Source organism: Temnothorax americanus, unplaced genomic scaffold (genome assembly GCF_048541705.1).
Source record: "Temnothorax americanus isolate GAGA-0224 unplaced genomic scaffold, ASM4854170v1 Scaffold39, whole genome shotgun sequence".
Lineage (NCBI taxonomy): Eukaryota > Metazoa > Arthropoda > Insecta > Hymenoptera > Formicidae > Temnothorax > Temnothorax americanus.
This window is the reverse complement of record NW_027509536.1, coordinates 1,114,909-1,140,145: the sequence shown is the minus strand read 5'-3', so window position 1 is coordinate 1,140,145 and position 25,237 is coordinate 1,114,909. Positions and strand designations below refer to the sequence as shown.

The 25,237-nt window shown below is 39.4% G+C and overlaps 1 protein-coding gene across 2 annotated transcripts; it reads right to left on the bottom strand.

Annotated features, from left to right (window-relative positions):
• Positions 1–975: 975 nt before the first annotated feature.
• LOC143902194 (thyroglobulin) lies at positions 976–24,731 on the bottom strand. Of its 2 annotated transcripts, XM_077414888.1 has the most exons (10): positions 24,166–24,731; positions 12,713–12,853; positions 8,968–9,401; positions 7,971–8,523; positions 7,020–7,263; positions 6,595–6,863; positions 4,614–6,404; positions 3,691–4,148; positions 3,010–3,207; positions 976–1,095 (listed from the first exon to the last, which is right to left on the bottom strand). In XM_077414888.1, the coding sequence occupies exons 2-9, from the start codon at positions 12,810–12,812 to the stop codon at positions 3,034–3,036; spliced, it is 4,023 nt and encodes a 1,340-aa protein (XP_077271014.1). In that variant the 5' UTR covers positions 12,813–12,853; positions 24,166–24,731; the 3' UTR covers positions 976–1,095; positions 3,010–3,033. The 2 variants fall into 2 exon arrangements, with proteins under 2 accessions (XP_077271014.1, XP_077271013.1); XM_077414887.1 differs by lacking the exon at positions 976–1,095 and having other exon boundaries at positions 1,648–3,207; positions 24,166–24,730.
• Positions 24,732–25,237: the final 506 nt, after the last annotated feature.

Here is a 25,237-nt window from a genome sequence, read left to right as displayed (position 1 = left end):
GCACAAAACCACAGGAAAAAGCCGTTCTGTCGAATTGGCTAAAACTTTGGGAATCGGTAAGTAGTTCATGTGATGCTGATCAAAAGTTTCAACGGGTGCGAAGTCCGAAAATGGCCAGTTTTCAAGATACGAGAGGTCAAAAGTTGGGAATATGGCCAACAGATCTAGCTTACATGGGGGGTTGTCTACGCACGCATCGACGGCATTCATTGAGATCCCTTGTTCAGAGGATGTGTGAAGACTGTCAGGATAAGCAATAGCTACGCAACATTCGTGCAGCTAATATGGCCAAGTTACTGATGTGCGGCCAGATCGAGTATATGGCTCTTGGCTTGCGCTACCCGTTCTTAGCGCTATCCAGGATCAACGGCGTGGACGTCTAAGAACGGGTAGCGCGAGCCAAGAGCCATATACTCGATCTGGCCGCATCAGTAACTTGGCCGTATTAGCTGCACGAATGTTGCGTGGCTATTGCTTATCTTGACGGTCTTCACACACATCCTCCGAACAAGTCCTGTCTCAATGCGGAACAAGTTCTGTCTCAATGTGTGCCGTCGATGCGTGCGTAGACAACCCATGTAAGCTAGATCTGTTGGCCATATTCCCAACTTTTGACCTCTCGTATCTTGAAAACTGGCCATTTTCGGACTTCGCGCTTATTGAAACTTTTGATCAACGTCGCAAACTACCGATTCCCAAAGTTTTAGCCAATTCGACAGAACGGCTTTTTCCTGTGGTTTTGTGCGGGGTCCTATAAATAGTATAATGAAATATAGCGGAATACCGAAAATGATATCACGTTAAGAGAATAAACTTTATGTTAAAATGCAGAATAGCATGGAGAACACAGGTCGCTCTAATAAATAATTTCCACAGGTCGGTCTTGACTTTGTCGGTAATAACTTTATTGATAAAAACCTGTCGATAAAAATCTTACATCTAAAAACTTTGTCAATGACCTTAGCTACAAATTAATTAATTGGGAAATAAGTATTATATATATTGGTATTGATTAACTGATATAATTAAAAAGAAAATTACCTTTTCATGAAATAAAAAAGTAGACGTAATCTACTTTCCGATGTAGCTGGTATACTGTTTTCGTTTTGTGTCCGTGCGTGTAACAAAAATTCAATAGATTAATTATACCAATAGAATAATTAGATGAATAAAGTCACTAAAAATTTTATTATTTACGATCGACAAGCGTACGACTGATAGAAGGTGTTATAACACACTTGCATTGATTTTCATCTGCATTATTCCCTTCCTTCGCTCATCTACTTTTCATTTTTTTCTTTGTTTGAGGCTTGAATGTAACAAAAGTTTTGAGGCAAAATAATTGATTTTTAAATATCTTCTTTTTTCTATGTTCCTGATGTACAAGAAATAAGATATATACTGCTTTTTTAATTATCGCAGGAAATTTGAATTAATTTTTTCAAAATTTCAACAAGTTTAGATAAAATATTATTAATATATATAATATAGATAATAGATATATTATTATATTTATATGTTACAATATATATTATTATGTATATTAATTATTACATCCAGGTTTTCACGATTGGAAACATTCGTCGATAAACAGTTAATATCAAGCTATCGATATGGTTGCAATACAATACAGTTACACACATATGATCATTGTCTATTTATTTTTTTATTGAAAATTTAATTGCGGACAATAAAGTTTTTATTTTGTATTTATTAATAAATAAATATTTACTGCATGAAAGAATAGAAGACTGAAAAATTTGAGAGAAATCATATGTTTCTAAAAAATTTTTTTGACTGTTTTTCAATTTGACTTATCTTAATATGGTAGGGGAGGAATGGAATTTATGGGAACAATCTTGTATTGGAAAACAGGAGAATTCCGATCTTTATTCATCTATATAAATAATCGAACACAGTATAAATCTATAAATATAATAATCTATTTACAATCGTGCGACGTATTAACGTAATGACATTCTGCACCTCGAGATTTTCAGACCCCGAGGGGCAACCTTGCGTTAATGACTCCCACATCAAAGAGGTAATGAAGACAAATACCAATGAAAATAATAAAATCAATTCCCATACCTAGTTCCTCGACGATCAAACTAATGTCCATCGATAAACTCGTCATTCGCGAGTAAATGTTTCCGATTTCGCAAAAAAATCACTATCTTACATCTTATTTTAGAGAAGCGTGGATTATATCTTTCGATCCCCTGTATCAGAATCGCTTAAGTAAATTCACAAACGATTCATACATTTACAGTATCAGAATGATGAATATCAGATATGTCTTAATAGCTGTTTATATAGAATTTACGGTCTTATGTATAATCTATAAAGTTGATTAATAAACACCGGATCCAAAAGTATCGCATTTGTTTGATCGTCAAGTCTATGGTCCGTAACGATGAATCTCGTGTGGACAATAAATTAATGCGAGACTGACAGTGAGATATACATGACATTGTTCTGACTACGATGTATACTATACCGTGTACGACATTAATTCGCGTTTCCAGTTGTACTTCTAATTCTTGAGCCTCTGTTTATTAATAGCCGCTGTCGCGAGACTGACAGTTGAGAACAAATTCGGCTACTTGACATAAGATGTTTAAAGATATTCAATGTTGCGAAAGCATAATTATATATATTCCTAATTATTCAAATTTTTTTTTAAACAAACATTTTTCGAAAACGAAGACTCATCATATGTTGAGAAATCTTTTTCTACATTTTTGACATATCCTTTTACGAGAAATTATTCCCTTACCGATTATATTATCCGTCCCGTAAAGATAAAAAGAATTTAGAAATAAAGAAAGGCGCAAGAATTGAAGAATTGCCGTGCGAGAGAGTTTATTATCCTTGGAAATGGCAAAGACATGTACTTCGAAGGATCCGACGCTTCATACCCTTATATTATACTCTCCATAAATCGCTACTTTGAGTACTCCTGGAAAAAAAAATTTAAGAATCACTGTCGTACAAGGTGGGAATTACCTATATAAAAAGCGTTGAATCGTTTTATGCTCCGACGATGGTGTCCGACGTATGAATGTTCTCCAGCATCTGCTGCGCCGCTGTTTCCTTTTCTTTTTCATTCTGCTCTGCTCTTGATATCACGTAAACCGGCTGTTGGCTATAAGCGAGAAAGTGTTGGTCCATGGAAAACGTCTTCGCGGGATCCTTTAGCTTCATCTACAACAGATTTATTTAGATAGTTTAACGATCGATAGTCGGCATTGTAAATAATTCTAACGAACGTCAAAAATGTAGCCAGTACACTGTTAAATATTAAAAGATGAAATTTACACCAATATCTTGAGTAAATAGCATTTTGTTATTTTTAACTATCATGTGTGTCGAAATTTATTATTTTAACATAAAACAGTATTATTTTAACTCCATTTTAGTTAAATCAACATTGTTTTAATTAAATTAACGACATATTGAATAGGAGCTTCAATGGCCTTAATGGCGAACCTATAGAAACGGTTAAAAAAAAATAACTCAAATTGAGTATAATTTGACACTACAAATATAATAAAACAAAAATTAGATTTAGTAATAAAATAAAATTTAGCAGATAATCACATAGCTGTTGCTAGATATAGAATACCTATATATATAAATACAGGTTTAATATCTATTATCTTATATATAAATTTTATGGATCCCTACTTTCTTGCGGTACAGCATCAGCAGAATGACGAGGCTGCTAATGACGAAGGCGCTACTCGCGGCGAGGACGATTGTGGCCGTTTGATAAAACGGCGTTTCCATTTGCGTGAGGATCTCACGTTGTTCCAACGCGACCATCCGGCTCTGTGTTGCCACGGGTGTGGAGCGATGCGTGAAACGCGAAGTCGTCGCGTCCGCGGACGAGCCCAGCATGGATAACTTCTGGATTCGCGTGAGTTCTTCCAGGTGGAACGCCACGTCCACCTTGTTCGCGCCAACGATCTCGAAGCTCAAGATCGCCGAATCCTGATTGATTTCCACTCGCACGTCTTTCCGGAGTCTCGCACCGAGCTCGCGCAGAAAATTCTCGGCCTCTCGGACGAATCGCGTCTCGTCGCTGGCGAGGAATCGACCGGGGAAGCGTAACGTCACGTCGACAGCCTCGACTGGAGTCGGCACTTTAATATATTAATGTAACAGATATTATAATTATGTTGCGTTTGCTGTGCTGTAATATAACATTGTTTGAAAATTATTTTATTAAAATTTATAATTGAAAAATTTAATTTAATAACACAAAAACACGCTCGTGTGCATAGAAAAAAAAGAAGTGTCAAATCACTTATACATATATTACGCAACAATTTTATGAGATTATACTGCGTTGAAAGATAACTTGAAAACTTGCTTGAATAAAGTCATTTACATAGTTAAACAAAGTTTTATACAGTTCAACCAAAAAAAAAGTTAAAATAAAAAGTTGAGATTCTTATAAGAAGATTATAGATTGTTGCGTATATACGAGTATATAAGTTTGTCTTCTTTTTTTCTGCATGTGCATATAATATTTAATTGCAGTCCCAATCGCACATTTGTCGAGTTATTGCAATTAGGTTTTCTATTTGAAGAAACCTTTCACTTACGGCAAATGCTCGTTCCCTTCAAAAATGGCTCAGATCCAATCAGTTGATTGCCGGCTTCGTCTACACACCAGCACGTGTCGCCGGCGCATTGTGTGGGCTCGAATCTACCCTGCGGGTCGCATATCGCCGGCACGTGACCTTTGTCCTTCATCGCCTGGCACCTGGTCCCGAGGATCTTTCCCACTTGCCGTTCGTCCGTTTCCAAGTTCAGTAGAGCGTCCTCCATGATCGCTTGAATCTCACGATCTATCTCCTGCGACTCCGGTCTTCTGCCGCCTCGTCTCGCTTGCCGAAAGTTGCACTTGGGCTCGGCGGTCCGGGTGAGCGAGCCCTTGATCGGTTGGCCTTTACGATTCACGCACCAGCAGACGCCGACGTGCTCCAGACATTGCACCGGTTCCCACGTGCCGCTGTCGAGATTGCACTTGGGCAGGAACGTGGGCTGCTTGAGCCGCTGCGACCGCTTCAGGTTCTTCTCGCGCAGCCTCTCGCACTGCGACAGCACGGGGCACACGGTGTCGCACACCAGCCGGCTGGAGAAGTCGTTGTGGCCGAGGGTGCACTCGTGCTTACGCCGGCACTCGTTGCGCTCCGGATCGAAGAACCATCTCTCGGTCTCGTTGAAGCCCGCGCTCGGATTGCAGGGCACTCTTCGGGGCGGCTCGAAGCAGATCTCGCGCGGCTTCGGGCAGCACACCGCGTACTCGTCCAAAGGCGACAGCTCGCACTTGTGCGTCGACGGGCAGTGACGGCCGTGCGGGCCGCAGATTGCGATCGAGCCGTTTTGATCGAGCAACGGCGAGCTGTTCGGACAGGGATTGTCCTTCTTCGGCAGGCAGACCGGTACCGGAGGACAGGGCGGCGCGCTACACGCGACCTCCACCATGCGACACGCCTCGTTCTCGCCGCGGCACGTCACGCTGCGACACGGGTCGCGGCACGAGCACGTCGGACAGCCGGTGTCTGCGTTCAGCTCGAAGCCATCCGGACAGTCGAGCTTGCAGTCGATTTCCGGGCATCTCAAGGGCGTGTTGCAGCGCGGCACGATCCCTTCGAGGACCCGAGTACCCGCCGCTTCTTTGCCTTCCTCGTCCACGCACCAGCACATACCGTTGTGACATTGCACTGGCTCGAACGCGCCATCGGCATCGCACCTGGGTATGTAGATCCTCCTCGCGGGTTCGCCCGATTCCCTGGCGGCGTGCTCGGCGACCGCGCGAGCATGCTGACAGGCCGTGGCCATGACCGGCGCCACGCATTGCGTGCCGCAGCCGGTCGAGCAACATTTGTCGCCGGACGGGCACTCCTGATCGTTGCTGCACTGCAGCTCGCAGCTTGATGAACTCGGCACGAGATACGGACACTGACCCGGCTTGGTCGTGAGACACGCTGGTACTGCTGGACAATACTCGTTCGGACCGCAGTTTACATCGATCATTGTGCAGGTCTCGTGAGGGTCGCAGGTGACATCACGGCATGGCTCCTGACAACGACACTGCTCGCAACCGGCTTCGTCTACCTCGTAGCCGTACGGGCAAATCAGATTGCAGTACAGACGTTTGCAGATCCGCGTGAGTTCCTTGATGGCTTCGCAGTCAGCCGAGGCGGTCGGATCCAGTCCGGTCTTCAAGATCACCCCGCGGTGATTCACACATTTGCAGCTCGTACCGTTGTGACACTGCAGAGACTTGTAGCCGCCGTCCTGTTCGCACTGAGGCGCCGGGATTGCCAAGGACATTCCCTCCCTCGTACCTTCCATGCGATCGTTAAAATCCCGAAGATACTCGCACACTAAATATTTTCGCAAAAAGAAATTTTCTTGTAAAAATCTCAAGAAGTTTGATTTTTATAATTTTAATTTTTAAACTTTTGTCTACGTATATCTAATATAATTCTACATTTATCGTTATTGATGAATAGATATCATTTATGATAATAATTGAAATAACTTTATCATTATTGTTTATTATGGCGAAATTACTTGTAGGTGCCTTTGCGGGGCTTGTCGTTTCCACACAGCACACCGATCGACCGGCTTCCAGTACCATCGTGCACTTGTAGCCGTCAGGGCAAGTTTCGTTAGCGGAACATGTCGCGGCGTTTCCGTCTTGATCGATCAGCGGTGTCCCGAGGATGCAGGGGCTCTTATAGGTCTTTTTAGGTTTGCATTCCGGTTTTGTCAGACAAAGAAAATCGGGACAGTTACTCTCCCGCTTCAGGACACATTCTTGTCCCTCAGGGCATGGAAATCTGTAAAAATAATAGCTTAGTTAAGATACATATCCGATTAATCCTTTATCATTAATCTCAATATATCAACACGAGTTTTTTTAAATCTATTATATCATTCTTGTAATTTTAATAATTTATAATCACTTTTAAAATAAATTGCGTGGCGATGCTTACCCCTCGCACGGATCATCGCATTCGCATGTCGGACAACCGGAAGCGTCTGTTTTGAAGCCGTACTGGCAAACCTGAGCGCACTGCTGAGACGTGCAAGATGTCGGGAGCGAACGGGCCTTGCTTATCGATCTACAATCAATCTTCTCGGCGGGACCCATGGAGCCGGATATCTTTCTACCCTCATCGTCCACGCACCAGCAGACGAGGCCGTTTCTCGAGCACTGCCTCGTCTCGTAACCTCCATCTGCACAATTATTTTGCACTTTACACTGTTAAATGTTAAAGTATGAAATTTAAATATTAATCCTTGATGGAAAAATGTTTCACAATTTTTCATATTATTAATCGGAATTTTTATGAAAATTTCAAGACTTTCTCAGAATTTTAAGATTTTCTCAGATTTTTATACAAATTAAAACATTTTTTAGAAAAACTCACAAAATAATAATGAAATATTTCAGATTTTTCTCTCCCATCAACACATCGTTGTAGAGATCTGAATAAATATGAGAAAATCCACACAATTTATCAGAAATTTTCATACAGATACTGAAATATTCCGAAAATCCTCATTCAATTATATTACTGAAAGCATCTAAAGAAACATGACATATTTTTTCAGAATTTTGTATAAGTCTAAAATATAAGAAATTTTTTTTCCCAGGGATATCTTGAGTTAAATAACATTGTTATTTTTAACTACCATGTGTATCGAAATTTATTATTTTAACACAATTAAAACAGTATTATTTTAACTTCATCGGTTTAGTTAAATCAACGACATATTGAGTAGGAGCAGTGATGATCTATAGGAATAATTAAAAATGATTCAAATTGAGTATAATTTGACGCTACGAATTTAACAACGTAGAAGCTCGACGTTTTCATCGCAAAGAAATGGCCGCGACGAGTCGTCTGATTGATGCGGATACTTGATAGTTTATTCCTCACCTTCCATACACTGCGGAATGTAGCCGCGACCCTGGCGCTCGGAGACGCTGAGTATCTCGGCAAGCATGCGGTCGCGATGGCACGCGCTGAGGTCTCGGGGTATCGTGCACACGTTACCGCCGCAATTCTTGTTGCTGCAGCACTTTTGGGGCCCGGGGCACTCGAGGTCGTAGCGGCAAGTGGGCCCGCACGAGCCCGTCGTCGACTCTTCCGCGGGGCACGTGCCGGGTCGTTGTAGCTTCACGCTGGACGGACAGCAGACCCCGTATTCCTGTTTGGGCTCCACCAGGCAGCTGTACATCGGCGGACAAGTTGGTTTACCTGGCGTGTCGCCGCAGAGGAACGGCCGCGGCGAATCGGTGATCTGCAAGGGCTCGCCTGCCGGACAGATTGTCGATAAGGATCTGGTCTTCCGACAGCTGGGTACCGGGGGACACGGCTCCCGAAAACAACTCACGGCGATTAGCTCGCACGTCTGTCCGGCACCCGGACAGGTAACGCCGCGACAGGGATCCCTGCACTCGCATTTGGGACAGCCGGTGACCTCATTGATCTATGGAGAACGTTGGGTCTTTTAATAACAGACATTTTTGAAAAGCTTTTCCGTGCAAAAAGCATCGTAAATCAAGATTATTTTACGTGAAGTATCTCTATCTAGTTTAAAATTCTTATACTTAAAAATTTTTAATTCTATATATATATATATATATATATATATATATATATATATATACATAAATTCTCCTTTTTATCTTTTAAAATTAAATACCACAAATTGGAATTACACAGTGATTTGTGCGAAATGGATCAATTGTTTCGAAAAATACGAGAAAAATATTTAAGAACTTATTTTCGAAATGTAGGTGATAAGAGAAATAACAAAGATGAACTTTGGCATAAAAAGGAAGTATTTTTTTCCTGACCTTTTTCAATACTGATAATTTTTAATTTACGTTAAATATATGAAATATAAAGCAAATTTATATCTCGGATATACTTCGAATCCCAAGGGGCAGAGCATCCGACAGCTGTGAGCCGGGCAGTTCCGGGGCTTGTCGCAGTCGATGACATCCTTGCTGGGCGCCCTGGTGCCGGGTATCTCGGCGCCGATCTCGTCGACGCACCAACAGCTGCGGCCTTGTGGCTCGCATTGTATCCTCTCGAACTCGCCGGTCACGTTGTTGCATTGTGGCACGAACTGCGAGGGGCCCCGGGCGCCGAGAGCTCGCGACCTCCTCACAGCCGCCAAAGCCAGCTGTTCGCATCCGGTTAGCTCGCCCGCGACGCAGCGGAAGCCGCACGCGGTCTGGCAGCAGCGTTCCTCCGGTGTGCCTTGGCATTGGTAGTCATTCTTACAGGCCGGTGCCCTCGATGGACACACGTTCTGTTCGACGAGGGCTGGACATCGACCGGCGGCTCTCAGCAACGGCTCTGCAAATTACACGATTCGCAAATCCGGATGTAAGTCTCTCAGTTTTTGGATAGTTTAGCACGAAAAAATTAGAACAATTGTACAGTTTATAAAATCCATTTTGAACATGATTTTCCGTTCAAAATGAATCTTTTTTTAATATTAGTTATTATTTTAGTCATTAAATCTAACTAAAATTTAGTTAGATTTAATAGTAATGGATTAATGATTTTAAATTATTGGTATTATGTAGGTAATTGTAGATTTATTTCACTTTCGCGCTGATGTCTTCGAATGACTCATGAATAACGAGGGTAGCAAAGATTTCTAACGCATTTGATCATGTGATGACGTTTCATTAAAAAAGTTGAATTTTTCTTTCTTTCTTTATAATTTTCAATTTTCTCATGCTATCGCAGTACAATGTATAGTTTAGTTGAAATCCGAAAAGGATTCGGTATAGCTTTGTGTTCTTTTTTTGCGGTGTATAAAAAGGAGTTTTTAAATTAATATCCAAGGAGATCAGGTTCAAAAAGTAACATTTCGCGAGCAATCAAGATTCATATAGAGACTTTGTTTAGAGAAAATCAAAATTATTTAATTCTTTCTCCGGGAAAATGAATGTTAAAGATAATGTTTCGGTTGAAAACAGAGCGACACAAAGCGTGTACCAAGCACACACTGTGAGTCCAGATTTAAGTTGTATTAATGAGTTACATTAAGGGGAGCTTTAAAAATTCACCGAGAAATAAGGTGCGGCTTCTCAGATGAGAAGCCGAGGCGGGGTTTTTGAGCACGCTCGGACTAAAGTGTAGCACAACGATGATAATAATAATAAAAATAGCTGAAGCCGACGGCTAACGGTTCCTCGGCATCCTACTGCCACACTTACTATACTTACCTAACATGCTATGAGAGCGTTTCAAGGCGGCACCGTAATAGCGAATGCCTTCGAGCATTCAAGAAGAGAAAAAATATGGGATGGGATGAACGAACGAAATGTTTATCATTACAAAAAAAAATACGGAAACGAATGTACAGAAACCTATATACCCTGGTAAAAAAAATTCTTATATTTTCTCAGAAATTTTCTAAGTTTTCTTATAGTAGATTTATGAAAAATTCTGAAAAAAGCGAGAAAAAAAGGCAAATTTCTCACATCAGTAATAATTGGATGAGAATTTTCGGAATATTTCAGTATCTGTACGTATGAAAATTTCTGATAAATGAGTGGATTGATTTTCTCATATTCATTCAGATTTCTACAAAGATGTGTTGACGGAAAAAAATCTGAGATATTTTTCCACCAAGGTAAGTAAAAAACCGATAAAATTTCTAAAAGCGCGATGAGACTCAAATGACAATCGATCATTGCTTTTAATTTGAATTGGAGTCTTCGACTAAAAATACACACGGTATTGATAAGCAATAAGAATTAAAAAAAATGTACGAATAAATCTTTTCAACTTGAAGAATTAAGTTCCTGTGCAAATTTATGCATGACGCGATGGCAGTTCGCCGTGCGCGTTCCGTTACATGACACATATTAATACGCAGAACGGTGATGCACGTTCCCGTGACAAATGAAGAAAGTGCCCGGCTCGGACGGGTATACGCGAAAAGAAAATCCACCCGACATTCCGTTTAGGTGTCCTCCAGCGAAAGTCCCCGAGTACGATGCACGTACAGCATGGCGCGTTGCCTATCAATCGACCGTTTGTGGCGTGCGCATTTTTGAACGTGCATTCTCGCGTCCGTCTGTTGAAACAAAGTTTTGTAAAAATCCAGGTGAAATTCGGATAACTTTCGCCGCGCGTCCAATTACCCAAATTGCCGATCCATCGCTCGCCGATTTCCTCGTCTCTCATGTCTCTATTCAAACGAGTCATGATATTCGTGATAGAATACTACACTATACAGAATAAAATTCTATTGTATAATTATATAATTGTATATTATATATAATCTTTTGTGTATACGTGTGTAGACCAAAAAATTCGTTGTTTTTTATTCTATTTCCCAATATATATATATATATATATATATATATATATATATATAAGCTTACAAATATATTTAATATGTAACACATTGCCCCGAGTGAACATGTCACGCATGTACCTTCGATATATACAAATCTCCTTTAAAAGAGAGAAAGAAAAAAAATAGTGAAAGGAGGGAGAGACTCGAGAAAAACAAACGAAGGGATGTGTTTTAATGATGTAGGAGAAATTCAATTTGTTATTGGCATGCAAATCGGATCGCTCTCGATATTTATTGGGACGATTGCATCCTGCTGTAACACATTGGAATGGGAATGGATTGCCGGAATACGAAATCGCAATCGGGAAGTTTCTAACCAGCAATATCACATTATTATCGTGTATGGATACATCGCATTGCCGATCGTCTACGTCATGTACATTGATGACCGGAAAACGCGTGTGATTCACGCATGCGATCACTCGACTGACTGTGCGTATGACATGAAACTCGTAATGGGTTCAATGATTATCGAGGATTGCAACCAATTTAATTCTGTCCAGTTTAGATTTCGAGGCTACGCGCGAAAATAATCTCTATATCTCAATTCGTGACAGCAAAATCGCCACGTATCTTGTTATGACGTGGAAAATTAAACTCGTTTGCAAATTTTCAATATTTAATTGTTACTGCAAATAGATAGATGGCTATTAATCAATAATCCTTTTAAGATATATGTAGAATATTATTAACTTGGTAAAATCTGGAAAAAAAAAGAAAGAAGAGAAGCGCTCGTTTTTCTTTTTCGATTTTCAGTCCTGGAAATATTGCTGTAAAAACTGATTGATTCGCTAAATTAAACAAAAATAGAAACAGCTATGAAAACTGCGAAGAGTTAAATTAAAAAAGAAATTAATTAAGGATGTATCATCGGTACAGTCTTATATGTGTATATATAGGACATAATTTTCAAAGCGCGCAAAATCAGTGAATTAAAATCGTTATATCTCAGCAACCGTTTAGTGGATTCGTTTCTACTTTTTTGTAGCACATCAGGAAGACTAAAAAAATATTCTTACAAATTTTGATCCACTTGGTAGCGCTTTGAAAATTATGTCCTATATACATCTAAGACTGTACCGATGATAGATCCTTAAAGTGACACTTGATGTTGTGCGAACTAAAATGTACAAATAAAAATGTATTTTCGAAAAACATTGTTTTATCTCTTTTTTTTTTTTTAATAATAGTACGCTTTGGGTTTGCGCGCACAGACACCGAGACACGAGACAAATTAACGAGGAGTAAATAATGAAAGATCAGAAAAGAAAATAGAACGAGGACGTACCGGCGGCAGTCGATGTCGATAGCGAGAGGACGAGCAGCAAAGTTGATGACACCCACACAACGGCGCAGGCAAGCCCACCGTTGCAGAAATCACGGCGCATCCTCAGCGCATCAAGTAATTTTTGGAGCCGTCCGCTATTATCTGGAACAGTCACACAATCGCGGTCTTGATTAAAATACGATCCCCAGCCGTCGCGATAATCGGATAGAAATGCTAATTGTGCCATGGGGGTGCCCCGTACTCGTCGCACAATCGTTTACCTTCACTCGAAATGGGAGTGGAAACGGCCTTCGTTTCAACGCGATGCATTCTTTATAAATCAACGGCGAGGTTCGTTGACTTTTCTCTTTCAGGTACGCCATCCCCGCGGAAATATCGTTATCCGTTATGTGGTTGCGAGTTCTCTCTCTCTCTCTCTCTCGTCTTTTTCGTAGTCACCGTCAGTCAGGGCCCTCCCCTTTAAAGCCGGCGGAATAACAATGGAAGTTATGTCTCCTTATTCGTTATGCCGCGGGGGATATTCTAATGCGCTCTCTCCTACGTTATTCATGAGCCGAAGTCGACTTTAAGATCTACGAATTGTCGGACCGTTTTTTTCGTTTTCTTCTTACTACTCTTCCTTTTGCGCATCGTTACAAGCCCGGCTTACGACGTATATATCGTTTCTTTTCATCGCGGCGATTATCCGGCCGCGCCCGTTGTGACCGTCCCGAGATGTTCCTCTCAGACGGTTCGTAATTAAAAATAAAAGTAAGAGAGAATCATAACGACCGTCTCTCGTCTACCATTAATATTAATGCAATTACAAATTCTAATGTCAATGTATTGACTGATTACGATATATTGGTCGTAATATCGCTGCTACTACTGTAGAAATGAAAACACATTATTGTCATTAATAATGTGTCATTGTTACATCGTTAACATTAGTTTGCATAAACTAATGATGTTTAGGTCAACAATTAATTGTTTTAGAAAATATGATTTAATGCAAAAAATAAAATCTCGATGAACAATGGAATAGAGACGCTTCGCATAATCAATACTGATAAAAATAAAAATAATATATACACGTGAATACGCGGTAAATATTTTAAGCGATATTTCCGATTCTAAGCTCTATAATGCAAAGAAGCCTATCTCTCCCCTCACGGGACCGTACGTCTTTAATGCACCGTACTTCGTGATTTATATGGCGATAGCTGGCAAGGCTGCTCGACGGTGAAATTACCGGCGCGTTGCGGCGGTTACATCCTCTGGGAAGTCCTCGAATTTAGGGTGTAGCCAGGGAACATGAATAATGCAACGTTAGTGGGATATGGCCGTAATGCCATGCCACTTCTTGGTGCATGATAGCGATTACATGGAGCAATCGCGTCGAGATTATACCAGATTAGTCATTATAGTCTGTTGACCGTCGACGCGGGAGACGGTGATTTCCGCGTATCTATTGCGACATATATCTATACGTGATTGACGAACGCGGGAGGCTTCTCCGTTCCGAAACGACGTTCTCGGGATTCTTCAACTTTCATTTTACGACGTGAATCGATAAGGAGGAGCTACGGCCCCGAGCTTTATTTCTATTCGATGTAGCCCCATTTCAATACTTTTTCCAGGAGCTATGTAGAGGGATATATCCTGGTTAAAAATGAAAGATGTTACCTTTGTCTTTTATGAAAATATGTCGTTCACATTCGTCCGAATCGACCTGAATAAGAGAACGAACTCGCGCAAGAAAGTTTTCGCGCTTTATTTAAGGCATGGCCCGTTAATTATTCGTGACAGTAAAAATAGAGACGACGGGTAAATGGGACCGAAAGGTGGACTCGATTGAAATAAACATACTTTGTGTTCAGAAAATACGACAATTCTAAAATAATTACAAAGTTAAATGCAACAGTAGCTCGGCATTTTTTTTAAGTTAATAGAAAAGAATAAAGATTAACTTTCTCAATCTTAAAATTAGTTTTAGCGAGCTCTTTGAAAAAGCGCATTAGATCGCTCTCGTATTGCATCTTTCATCAGAGCTGTTGTACTTTCTGACAACAAAAGAGTGAGTAGAAGAAGTCGGTCCATAGTCAGGTAGCTAATCGTTAGTCTCTCCGCAACATAAAATCATTTTGCTGTACTTGTGTATTCGAGTAAACCTATTATATCACAATATGATATAATATAACAATATTATGCATAGAATATGATACAATAAATCTAGAATATCATCCGCGTGGAATGTAATACATCGAATGGAATAGTCATTGTTGAATCAAGCGATTGAACCAAAGGGCTATATAATAAACGAGCACGGGCTTCACTACCCTCTAAAGAGACCGTCCTTCACGCTTTTATATCGGCATCAGTTATCGAGTGATTCGACTCTCATCTCTCCAATACCGAGTTTCTACTCGATCGTGATATTTTCTTCAACGGTTCATATAAGCGGCTACGTGCGTCTTATACTCTCTCACGGTTGATTCACCGGATGTGGGTCACTCGTCGTCATCGGAGTCTTCCTCTTCCGGATCTTAGCCTTCAAACTTTCTATTGTCGCGCGGTGCGTCGGTCGTATGGATTCCCGAATGCGTCATCGTCGGTACACTTTCGTGAGAAAAAGAGGAGAGGAGAAAAAGGAAGTCGCTTATATGAGAGATCGAAGGCAGGTGGAAGATAGGCATCTCTTCCAGGGAAAGAATCTCGCCGTCGCGATCGCGTGAATGAGAAAAAAAGTCGAAGTCACGTTGTCGGGCGTATATATACCGGAATCAAGGAGTGTGGGCCGCGCCGACCGACCGACCGACCGAAAAGAAAAGGGACAGGACGTCGCGCGTCGTATCCCTTTACGTTCTTCGGGAACAATAAGTGGCACGGCCATGTAATAAACGCCACGATGCGGTTTTAGAGACGACAGAGTTAACGAATAACTGTCACTCGCAAGACGGCATTGTTATTAAACGCGAATGTTTCATTATTGGAGACGTATACCGGAACCCCGGAGGGACTTATTCGAGCTTATTAAAGAGTGCCGGATGAATCTTCCTTAAATATGCCAAATTCAAAAGACTGTTGAATTAAAAATTAAAACAGATTCTGCGCACAATTCATTTGATGTATTCTAATTCAGCGTCAATTTGATCGAATCGGTACCGACATTAACAACTATTGAATATGGTATTTGTACATTTACAAATTAAAATACGGGAAAATATGAGAGTTTAATTCTACATTTTACATTAATACACAAAACTTAAGAGAAGACTTTAATTTTTGAAGCGTCTAGTTTTTCAACGATTTGTTCTTCGATTAATATCTTCATTATAGCTGCGATTTTACTCGAATAATAATGGTTTTGACGTTTCACACTGGAAATTGCGCACTCAAACGCAAAGTGCACTTGGCTAATGGCTGCTGCATAGTGGCACAGAAACAGTTACGCGCGAAAGTTATCTCGAGCTTCCTTTGTTTAATGACACATCAGTGCTTTCCTTAAAAAGCAGGGTCCACATTATCGAGCAGAACCGCGAGCCGAACTTCGCCGCGAACCGATCATGCGTCCACATTATCGAGCCGAACCGCGAGCCGAACTTCGTTGCGAGCCGATCATGCGTCCACATTGTCGAGCCAACGGGCTCGCGCGAGGCTCGCGAACCTCGAATCGAACATCAGTGCGAACCATCGCGTACTCACCCCACGAATTTACAAGGATTTTGATGATACGCGGTTTGGCTCGCAGTGTCCCACCAAAAGTCGGTATTTCGACGAAACATCAAAAGATGCTATTTATGATCAGATTACACGCTTTGTCGGGTGGTAGACTGGTAGTTAAGCTTCGAGCTAGACAAATAATGACAAAAAACAAAAAATGAACGATGAAAGAAAACGTGAGTAATTGCCCAGTCGCTGTATTTGATTCTATCCACGTATGTGCAGTCTACACGTCTACTGATAGACAAAATGGAATGGTCTGATAAAAAATGTTTAAAATTAATTAGTGATTATGAGCAGAAAAGATTATTATATACGGGACGCTAAAAATCCCGAACATTATAACAATTAAAAAAATGCATATTTATATTTACAATCGTATTTTTAACGTTGCAATATATATTATAAATTTATTGCGTATTTATCATAGATTTAGAGTATGTGTTTATGCAATATTAAATATAGTTTTAACCACTCTAAATATATAGTTTTATGGTTTGAAAAGGAATTAAGCTTTGAATACAAGAAAATAATAAAAGCACGCATATGTATACACATATTTAGTCGTCTTTTCCTGTTTTCATACTTTTTTTATAAGAAGAAATAAGTAAAGAACTCGAATGTGATAGTGACATGTGATAGTGACAAAAAGATGACGACATTATATTGGCATCTCTGCAAAAAGAAAAAGCAAAAATAAAAAAAGTATGGAAACAGGAAAAGAGGTGAGTGAATATATGTATATGTGCTTTTATTATTTTTCTGTATTCAAAACTTAATTCCTTTTCAAACCATAAAACAAAATTTAGAATTAATATTGCATAAACATACTCTAAACCTGTGATAAATACGCAATAAATTTATAATATATATATTGCAATGTTAAAAAATACGATTGTAAATATAAATATGCATTTTGCATACATGTATTAAGAATTTATATAAATTTTATTATAAATTTCAATACGAGATTTAACTCCAAAAAATTTTAACTCATGTTCGCGGTTCGCGATGGAGTTCGATTTGAGGTTCGTCTGCAAGTTCTGCTCGAGATTCGGTTCGGGGCTCGGTTCGCGGTTTGGCTCGATAATGTGGACCCTCCTTAGATTCTAAAGAATGGTCGTATATATATTACGCAATTCATAGAAATTATTGTATATTCGCAATAAATGCTACTTTATCCAAATTATTGTCGCGTTATATTTAAGATATTAAACAATTTGTTAATTTTATCATAATCAATATATGCTTTTCTCTTTATCGTTATTATTCTCCTTTGCGTTTCTGAATATATATATATTTCTTCAGAATTACGTTATATATATTTTTATATTATTTCCTATTTATTTTTAATAAATATGAATATGATTTATCAACTACTATACGCTTTAAAGGAAGCCTACCTCAAGTTGAATAACACAAATTTTCATATTTACACTGTCTTTCTTTTCTTCACACTAAACTCTATATCTCCGAAAATATACATTCGTTGGTCGGGTTCATCCGAGAAACGTGTCTCGTAAGCTTTTGCAATATTCACGTCTACAAATGGGAATAAGACACGAAGCCTGTGGCCTCTAAAACCTTGCGACTTAGGTCACAAAATTCCAAGCAGCACTCCTGGAAATAAAACTTGCTCACAAAAGCACTTCGCAACCAAGTTTATAATAACATTTAGATAAAATATTTAATTGGCGTGCAAATACCGAGGGTATTTGAACGATACTTTTTGCTTTTCCTTTCTGCGTTCCCCTAAAATTCGAATATTTATGGCGCATACCACAAAGTCGGAGACGGGCCTCTCGTCGGTAATTTTCAGGATCCGGTGGAGGCACGCCAAATCTTGGGCAAAATAAATATGTGGAAGAACGTGCATCGCATACTTAATAAGGAGAGACTCGCCCGACAGCGCGCTTTGGGATCGCGTGCATGATTCATCTTTTTTAATCGTACAGTAAGGTATTCGTATCGGAGAACCGCATGCGTTGGATCTTGCAGCAGCCAAAATGGCAGTCTATAACTTTCTTATTTTAACGCGCGTTTCGTATCCTATATAAAATTCGTTTTATCGTAACGCATATTACCAACTTTGTGTTATATATGCGAGTGTTAAACTCGCGTCGTCACTTTTTGTCACAAGAAATTCTTGTATTTTATATGGTATCGTAAACACGATTTTTTAACGCATTAAACAATGTACTTGCGTAAAATATAATTATCGTTAGCGGGTTGAGACTAAAAATGTGAAGATAAATTTTTTATTATGAATATTATTTTATACAATTTTTGGTGTGAAATTAAATTACTCTTTGTAATATATTTTATATATTTATTTATTATTCTTTATTCTGTTTAGATTTCTATTCTCCCTTTCTAGATAATCAGGATAAGACATAAATTTCTATTTAAAAAACCTACTTAAATTAAAAAAAAATTATTTATGCCAATAATGATGGATTAGCTGCTAAAAAGAACATATTATAAAGCAAAATTCGCTCCATTCTGTTACCTGCTGAATCGATAAAATTGTAATTGATTCCCCTGCTCACATGAAGCTCTAATCGATATGAGTCACATACTGTTTGGTCGGAATAATTATGGTTGGGAATGTTCAAAATGTGCCTCTCATAAATTCTTTGTCCGATTTGGAATTGATTTTTCCTCAAGGAAAATGTTAAAACGTCTATAACTGTCTATAACTCTCGAATAACTGACAACTAAAGAGAGATTTGTAGCCAAGCTTCAGAAAGGAACATTAATGCTGAAATCACGTACGTTTCTCAAACGGATATTACTTTAACAGAGTTCGAAAATGTAAAACTTCGTTATAACAATAACAGAATTTTAATTCAAAGCTTAGTTATAAAATATGTACAGATATACGATTAAAAGCTGAAAAACGCATTAAATGATTTACTTTCCTCGATATTCTTGATGAGAACAAATCGTATTCAAATTGGGCCGAAAAAAATTGTGATTGAAATTAATAACCACTAATTTTAGGCTATATCTTGTAAAGGCAGGTGCATCTATATATAAATCGACGTGAGCAAGAAACGTTGTAGGCCGCGCAACCCGCCGGTCGTTCCGATCTGATTAGCACGCTGATATAACATTCAATTTCCCACAGCAGGTTACTGATATACGGATACCTTTGGATGATGTGCGTTCCAGATCGCGTTTCCTGAATGCAAACGGCCGGAAGAGTAAACGCGCGATAGAACGGTTCGATGGACGGGTTGTTTTTTGCACGCCGTTGCAAATTTTTATTCGGATGGAACCGCACGGAAGTGTGTCATCTCTTCACAAAGCTAAACTGTAATGAAAATTCTAACGGATGTTCGACTGCCAGAACCGGATTTGAAGTACTATACAAGCGTGGATCCGAAATAAAAAAGAATTAATGAAAAGGATATAGACAAAAAAATCTTTAAAAAGGTACAGAAAAGAAATTTTTTTTAAAAAGCAGAAAATTAATGCAATATATATCTGCAATATATGTATATAAATAATGCAATATACATACGTACATTTAATTTTGATTTTGATTATTTAAAACAGTTAAAGTTATATTTCGAATGTATATCTGGTATATCTTGCATATTTCGAGATATTTGGAATGCCGGATAGCTTATGGGCTATCAATAATAATGGAGCAGTCAACCGTTATCAGAGACTCCGGTTCGATTCACGGTTCTGCTACTCCTGCTACTGAATATGATATAAGGAATTTTGAGTGGAAGTATTATATTATTCCATTGTAATCGAACTAGAACCGAAAGCAAAAATAAATTCCAAGGTAACATTATTGCAAGAATAATAAGAAAATATAGGAAATCGTGAAGGAGGTATCGCGTCCTTTAAAGAAATGCAAAAGGAAGAAAAAGAAAAAAATTATGATATTGTCACGCGGTGATTAGTTTTTTCTTTTTTCGCAAAGCGTGTGAACTAACTTGTTTTATCGTCACGTAATCCCCATGACGGAAAACCAAAGTGCATACGAAATCAGGACGAGCGCGCGAGTTGATGCGAGAAAAAGAAAACGTTTTCCATCCACGAGATAAAAATCACCACCGGCTACTGGCCTCGGTCGGCGTTGCTCCGAAACCGACGATCCATGGATTTCCACCTACGGATTCTTTCTCCCGCGGGACAAAATGCTACGGAAATTCTCATTCGCCCAGAGTCCTTCCCCCCCCCCCAAAAAAAAACATCACGATGTTCCGTAACATCGCATCACTGCCAGCAGTTTGAAAAATCGACGATCTCCCTGCTGTTTAAAATTCTGTATACGCATGCACAGGACCAGATTTTTGTGCATTGGACTTTTCATACTAGATACAGTGTGTCTGAAGTCAACAAAATCTTTTAAAGTCTGCAAAAATAACACGTCAGAAAATTTAAAAAGTTATTAAATTTTAGCCATCGAAGTACCTACTAAGAAATTTGTTTGGCTCTTTTTGCAGAAAAATATCAATTTCGAGACGAAAACATACAAACATATTGAACTCCGATATGACGTTTAGCTGGAAGAAATTAAAATAACATTTCGCTCGTATCGATTTATCGTAAAATATTACGCACACATATATCTCTTCTCTTTAATATTACATGAAGTCTTGCTTCGAAGTAAAGCGAAGCTGTTGGAGTGAAATAGAAAAAGGCACTTTCAATTTCGATTTCTATTTAGTCACTGTCAAAGCTGGCCGTAGGTAACAAATCGTATTTAAAATTTTCTATATTCGTTGCCGGCTTGTGAATAAAAGAAAAAAAAAGAGGAGAGAGGTATAAAAGGTATAGACTGTCCTCTCATGTCGGAAGTTACGAGCGCGCCGCTATTTTCCTCGCGCAACACTATTGGAAATTCTTTGTGTGCTTTTGAAAGTAACGCGACGGGTGTTATCAGCCAGGCGACTACAAAGTACTGCAGATTGCCACAGAGGAGCACAGAGAGGCATTGAAAAATTCTCCTTCGTCGAAATTTCGATACTTCATCTCGTCGATCGAAATGTCATATCTTATTTTCTTTGAGCAGTCCTACAGACGAAGCTCTATAGATTGTTAAGAAACGAAAGATGCGAATTCACAAAGATTGCGTGGGATTTTCGATACAATTAATGGAACTGGAATAAAAAATCGCAGACCGCTATACAGACAGAAAAAGAAGTGTCAAATCAAAACTTATATGCTCGTATACATGTAAAACAATCTATAATCTTTTTATAAGAATTTCAACTTTTTATTTCGATTTCTTTTCTTGGTTGATAAGCAAGTTTTTTTTGTTTAACGCAATATAATTTTATTTCAAGATCTTTCCACACGTTAAAACTAAATATATTTTTAAATCAAGAATATATTTTTTTCTGCAATGTGTAGAATTGAATTGTTGAAATAAAACCTTTCACTTTGCCCAATGTGGTCGCGAAACGTGTTACGACACATTCGGGTATGGTGCGATGAAATTTAATGTATAGTTACAAAACATATTAAATGCGCATAAGTTTCAGTGTACCTGTGTTTTACTCGGTCGAAAGTTCCTCGGGAACGACGGTCGAACGGGCACGCGTGAAGGGAGAAAAAAAAAAAAGAAAAAAGAAACTGCTTTCACGTCCGCGTCGCGCGACGCGTACGAGGATATCGCGAAAATAGAAAATGTTATACAACGCGGTAACAAACGGCGACTCCATCGCGATTCGAGGCGAAGATTCCGCTATGCGACGATGCTATTTGAAAATTCTTAGCGGTGCATTTCTGTGCAAACGCACACGCGCGCGAGATGCACGCGCGCGGGGCAGGGCACCGGTACGCGAAAACGTGCGTTTACACGGATATCGCATTCCATCACCGCTGCTTTAGAAAGTATATACGCGCGAACGGGTTACGCGGGGAATTAATTAACTCGGGCACAGTACCGACTTGAGCAAGAATTTACCAAAAGCATTCGTGACATCCAGCAAAGTATAGGATAAATTGGATGCAGTTCTGCAATGCGGAACGACCCAAACTCCAAAACCTTACTTTTTCGCTAGAGCAAATATCGCGAGAATATTGGAAGCAAAATTCTGCGCCAACGTTATCTCAAATACAATGGCCGAATTATATATAATTTTCCTCAGATACAATTCCATATGCTACATGCGTTTACAGAAAATCTCCTGTCCACTGTACAGAACAAAAATCAATACAGAACTAAAAGTCGTGAAAATGGCGCTTGGTTCCTTATTGCATAACTGCAAAATCTAATTATAGTACATAAAAGTAAAACCTATATCCTTTTTTTCAGAGTCCAGAAGTGTATAGGAATGTCCTTTTATACTCTTAAGCTTCCACGAGTTAGAGAGAGAGAAAGAGAGAGAGAGAGAGAGAGAGAGAGAGAGAGAGAGAGAGAGAGAGAGAGAGAGAGAGAGAGAGAGAGATGAAGCACAATTGAATTAAAAATATAATAAAGAAAATAAGTAAATATAATCCATGTAATATTGTGTGGAAAAATGAGGAAACTGTGACGAAGGAATTTACTCGATTATAAATAACTCAACTTTTTAGACAGCAATGCACGTTGCTACCTAAAAAGTTAAATATGTATATATACTTTAGGTGGAGAGTTTTACCGCAAAAATCCAGGAAACAATGTTCGATCGCGATGTACTGGTAACGGATAATGGCTGTAAAAAGTTTCGGTACCGTCACTGGCGTCACTTTCTATTTAAGCGTTGGAAGAGTTGGGAGTACAAAGACAGAAATCGTTGTAATACACGTTCAATCCCGCTATCTCAGTAAATATTAAACAACGTAGAAGTTCATTCGAACAACATCAGATAACTCTTGTATAATTTTGTATTCCCGCGTGTTCCGTGAAATATGAACACTCGTAGCGCAAACTTTTACGAAAGCGCGGCTATAAGCTGAACATCGACGTTTCGCTCTGGAGGAGCGATTTAACGTGAGACATTTAAATAAAAGGATAAAGTTCCTTTGGCATTTCCACGGTACTATCTTCTTCGGGGAATATATATGGATCCATTCAAGCCTCATTCTAATCGCGGCCTGGAAAGTATTCTCTGGGAGAGAAAAGAATTTCTCCGCGCTCATAAATAAATCAGCGAGCGTCTCATGATGAGAAAGAAGGATTTTTCGCGTGTTGAGAATAAATCTCTGCTAGAAAGTTACCGGTGCTTAATAATTATTTTTTTTTGTGAAAAATCGGCTCGTTCGTCAACAAAACGTATCCAACCATCGATTGGCTTGGCGCAACAATATGAATTTTCGTTTAAAAATAGAACTGCGGTTTGATAACGTTGGTAAACAATTAATCAATTTAGATTGGCAGCTCTCACAAATTGCTCCCCTGGCATTTCGATTAATTCTACAAAACAATTATTTCAATAGCTTATTCCTGCATGCCGTTCGGTAAATTTTATATATAGCAGTAAACGTGATTATTGTTTATTTGTTTATCAATTCACATGAAAAATAAATAACAGCTCGTATGCGACAACACAAATGTATGAAAGAATTAGACAGCATCAACTTGAAGCAGTGAACGCGATAAACACAAAGTCATAAAATAAAAACAAAACGTCATTAAAACATTATTAAATATTAAAAGATTCGCATTGCACGCGCGACAAAAATGTTGCAATAAAATTTATATATACGCGACAACATATTTGAAAATCGAGAAGCTCCTCCGAATCGTTCGCGGTTCGTCCTCGTTTGCTCTTCGCGAAGTGTCACCGCAAGCCGGAACTCACCTCGCGATCGTAAGTCGTGTCCGTTCCCGAGGACGACGCCGGCGAACCGGAAATCCTGCGCGAAATCCTCTCGGGTGTGTAAACCCTTTTGCGTAGCACCCCTAGCACCACGTGTAACGACGACCGCGTCACGACTGCGTTTCGTTTTTATTTACAACGACGGCACGGCGACGCCGCTCTCTCGTGTGGGTCCTCCGACGCGCGCCTCTCGCTCCTTCCGTTCAGTCCGCGCAGAACGACACCCGTATACTGGTTCCCGGCATGGCAGGCCCGCCGCTCGGCGGCCTCGTATGATGACCCCCTTCTAGAATTCTACGGCCCTACTGACGGCGTACGACACGTTCGCCAACGGCGCGTCGCGCGACGTCGGGATCGAAATCGATCACGGCTCCGAAAAGAAGATTTCGGCGGATGGGAGAGAAGAGTGATTATTATCCGCGCCGCGCGATCCTCGAGGGCGGATCCTAGACTTTGCGATTAACTTCCGCTTCGGCGAAAATCGCGGATCTCTCTCTTCTTAGTTTCTTGAAAGACTTTCTGTAGTTCGATTTAGTTTTAGTTCTTCATATTATAATTTTTCATTTTTATTTTGTATGTTTATTCTTTTAACGGCTTAGCTCAGCTTGAACGTTATTCATAGTAATTTTTACTTTTATATTATTTATAACTTAATTCTTTTTATATTATATTGTATTGCTTGAACATTTTTGTTTAGATGATAATAAATATATTTTACGTGATAACGATCTATTTTGCTCGTCTCATGATTCTTTCACTTTGCTTTGCAAATACGAGCCTGATTGTAGTTTATTATTTCTTTAATTCTCATATAAGTACAATCGTTAAGGGATGTTCGCCGTGTATGTTTTGTTTGTTTTGCTTTACATTAAAATCTCATTTGCAACCTGATTTTACATTAAAATTTCATTCGAGACTGTTATCGAGAATAAATTCGCGCTTCAATGACGGTATTTAACGGTTGCGAATTTCGTATAACGAGACGCTTGTTAGTCAGTTAGATTGCTATTGTACAAGCCCCGAAATGTGCGGTGTCACGACCGCGACGCGGTCA

Bases quoted from the DNA above. Each gene is read 5' to 3' on its own strand.
- LOC143902194 (XM_077414888.1), bottom strand. From the start codon at position 12,812: ATGCGCCGTGATTTCTGCAACGGTGGGCTTGCCTGCGCCGTTGTGTGG. The intron at 9,402-12,712 runs GTACGTCCTCGT...TGTAATTTGCAG, and splicing joins ATCGACATCGACTGCCGCCG to AGCCGTTGCTGAGAGCCGCC. The intron at 4,149-4,613 runs GTAAGTGAAAGG...AATATATTAAAG, and splicing joins GAAGGGAACGAGCATTTGCC to TGCCGACTCCAGTCGAGGCT.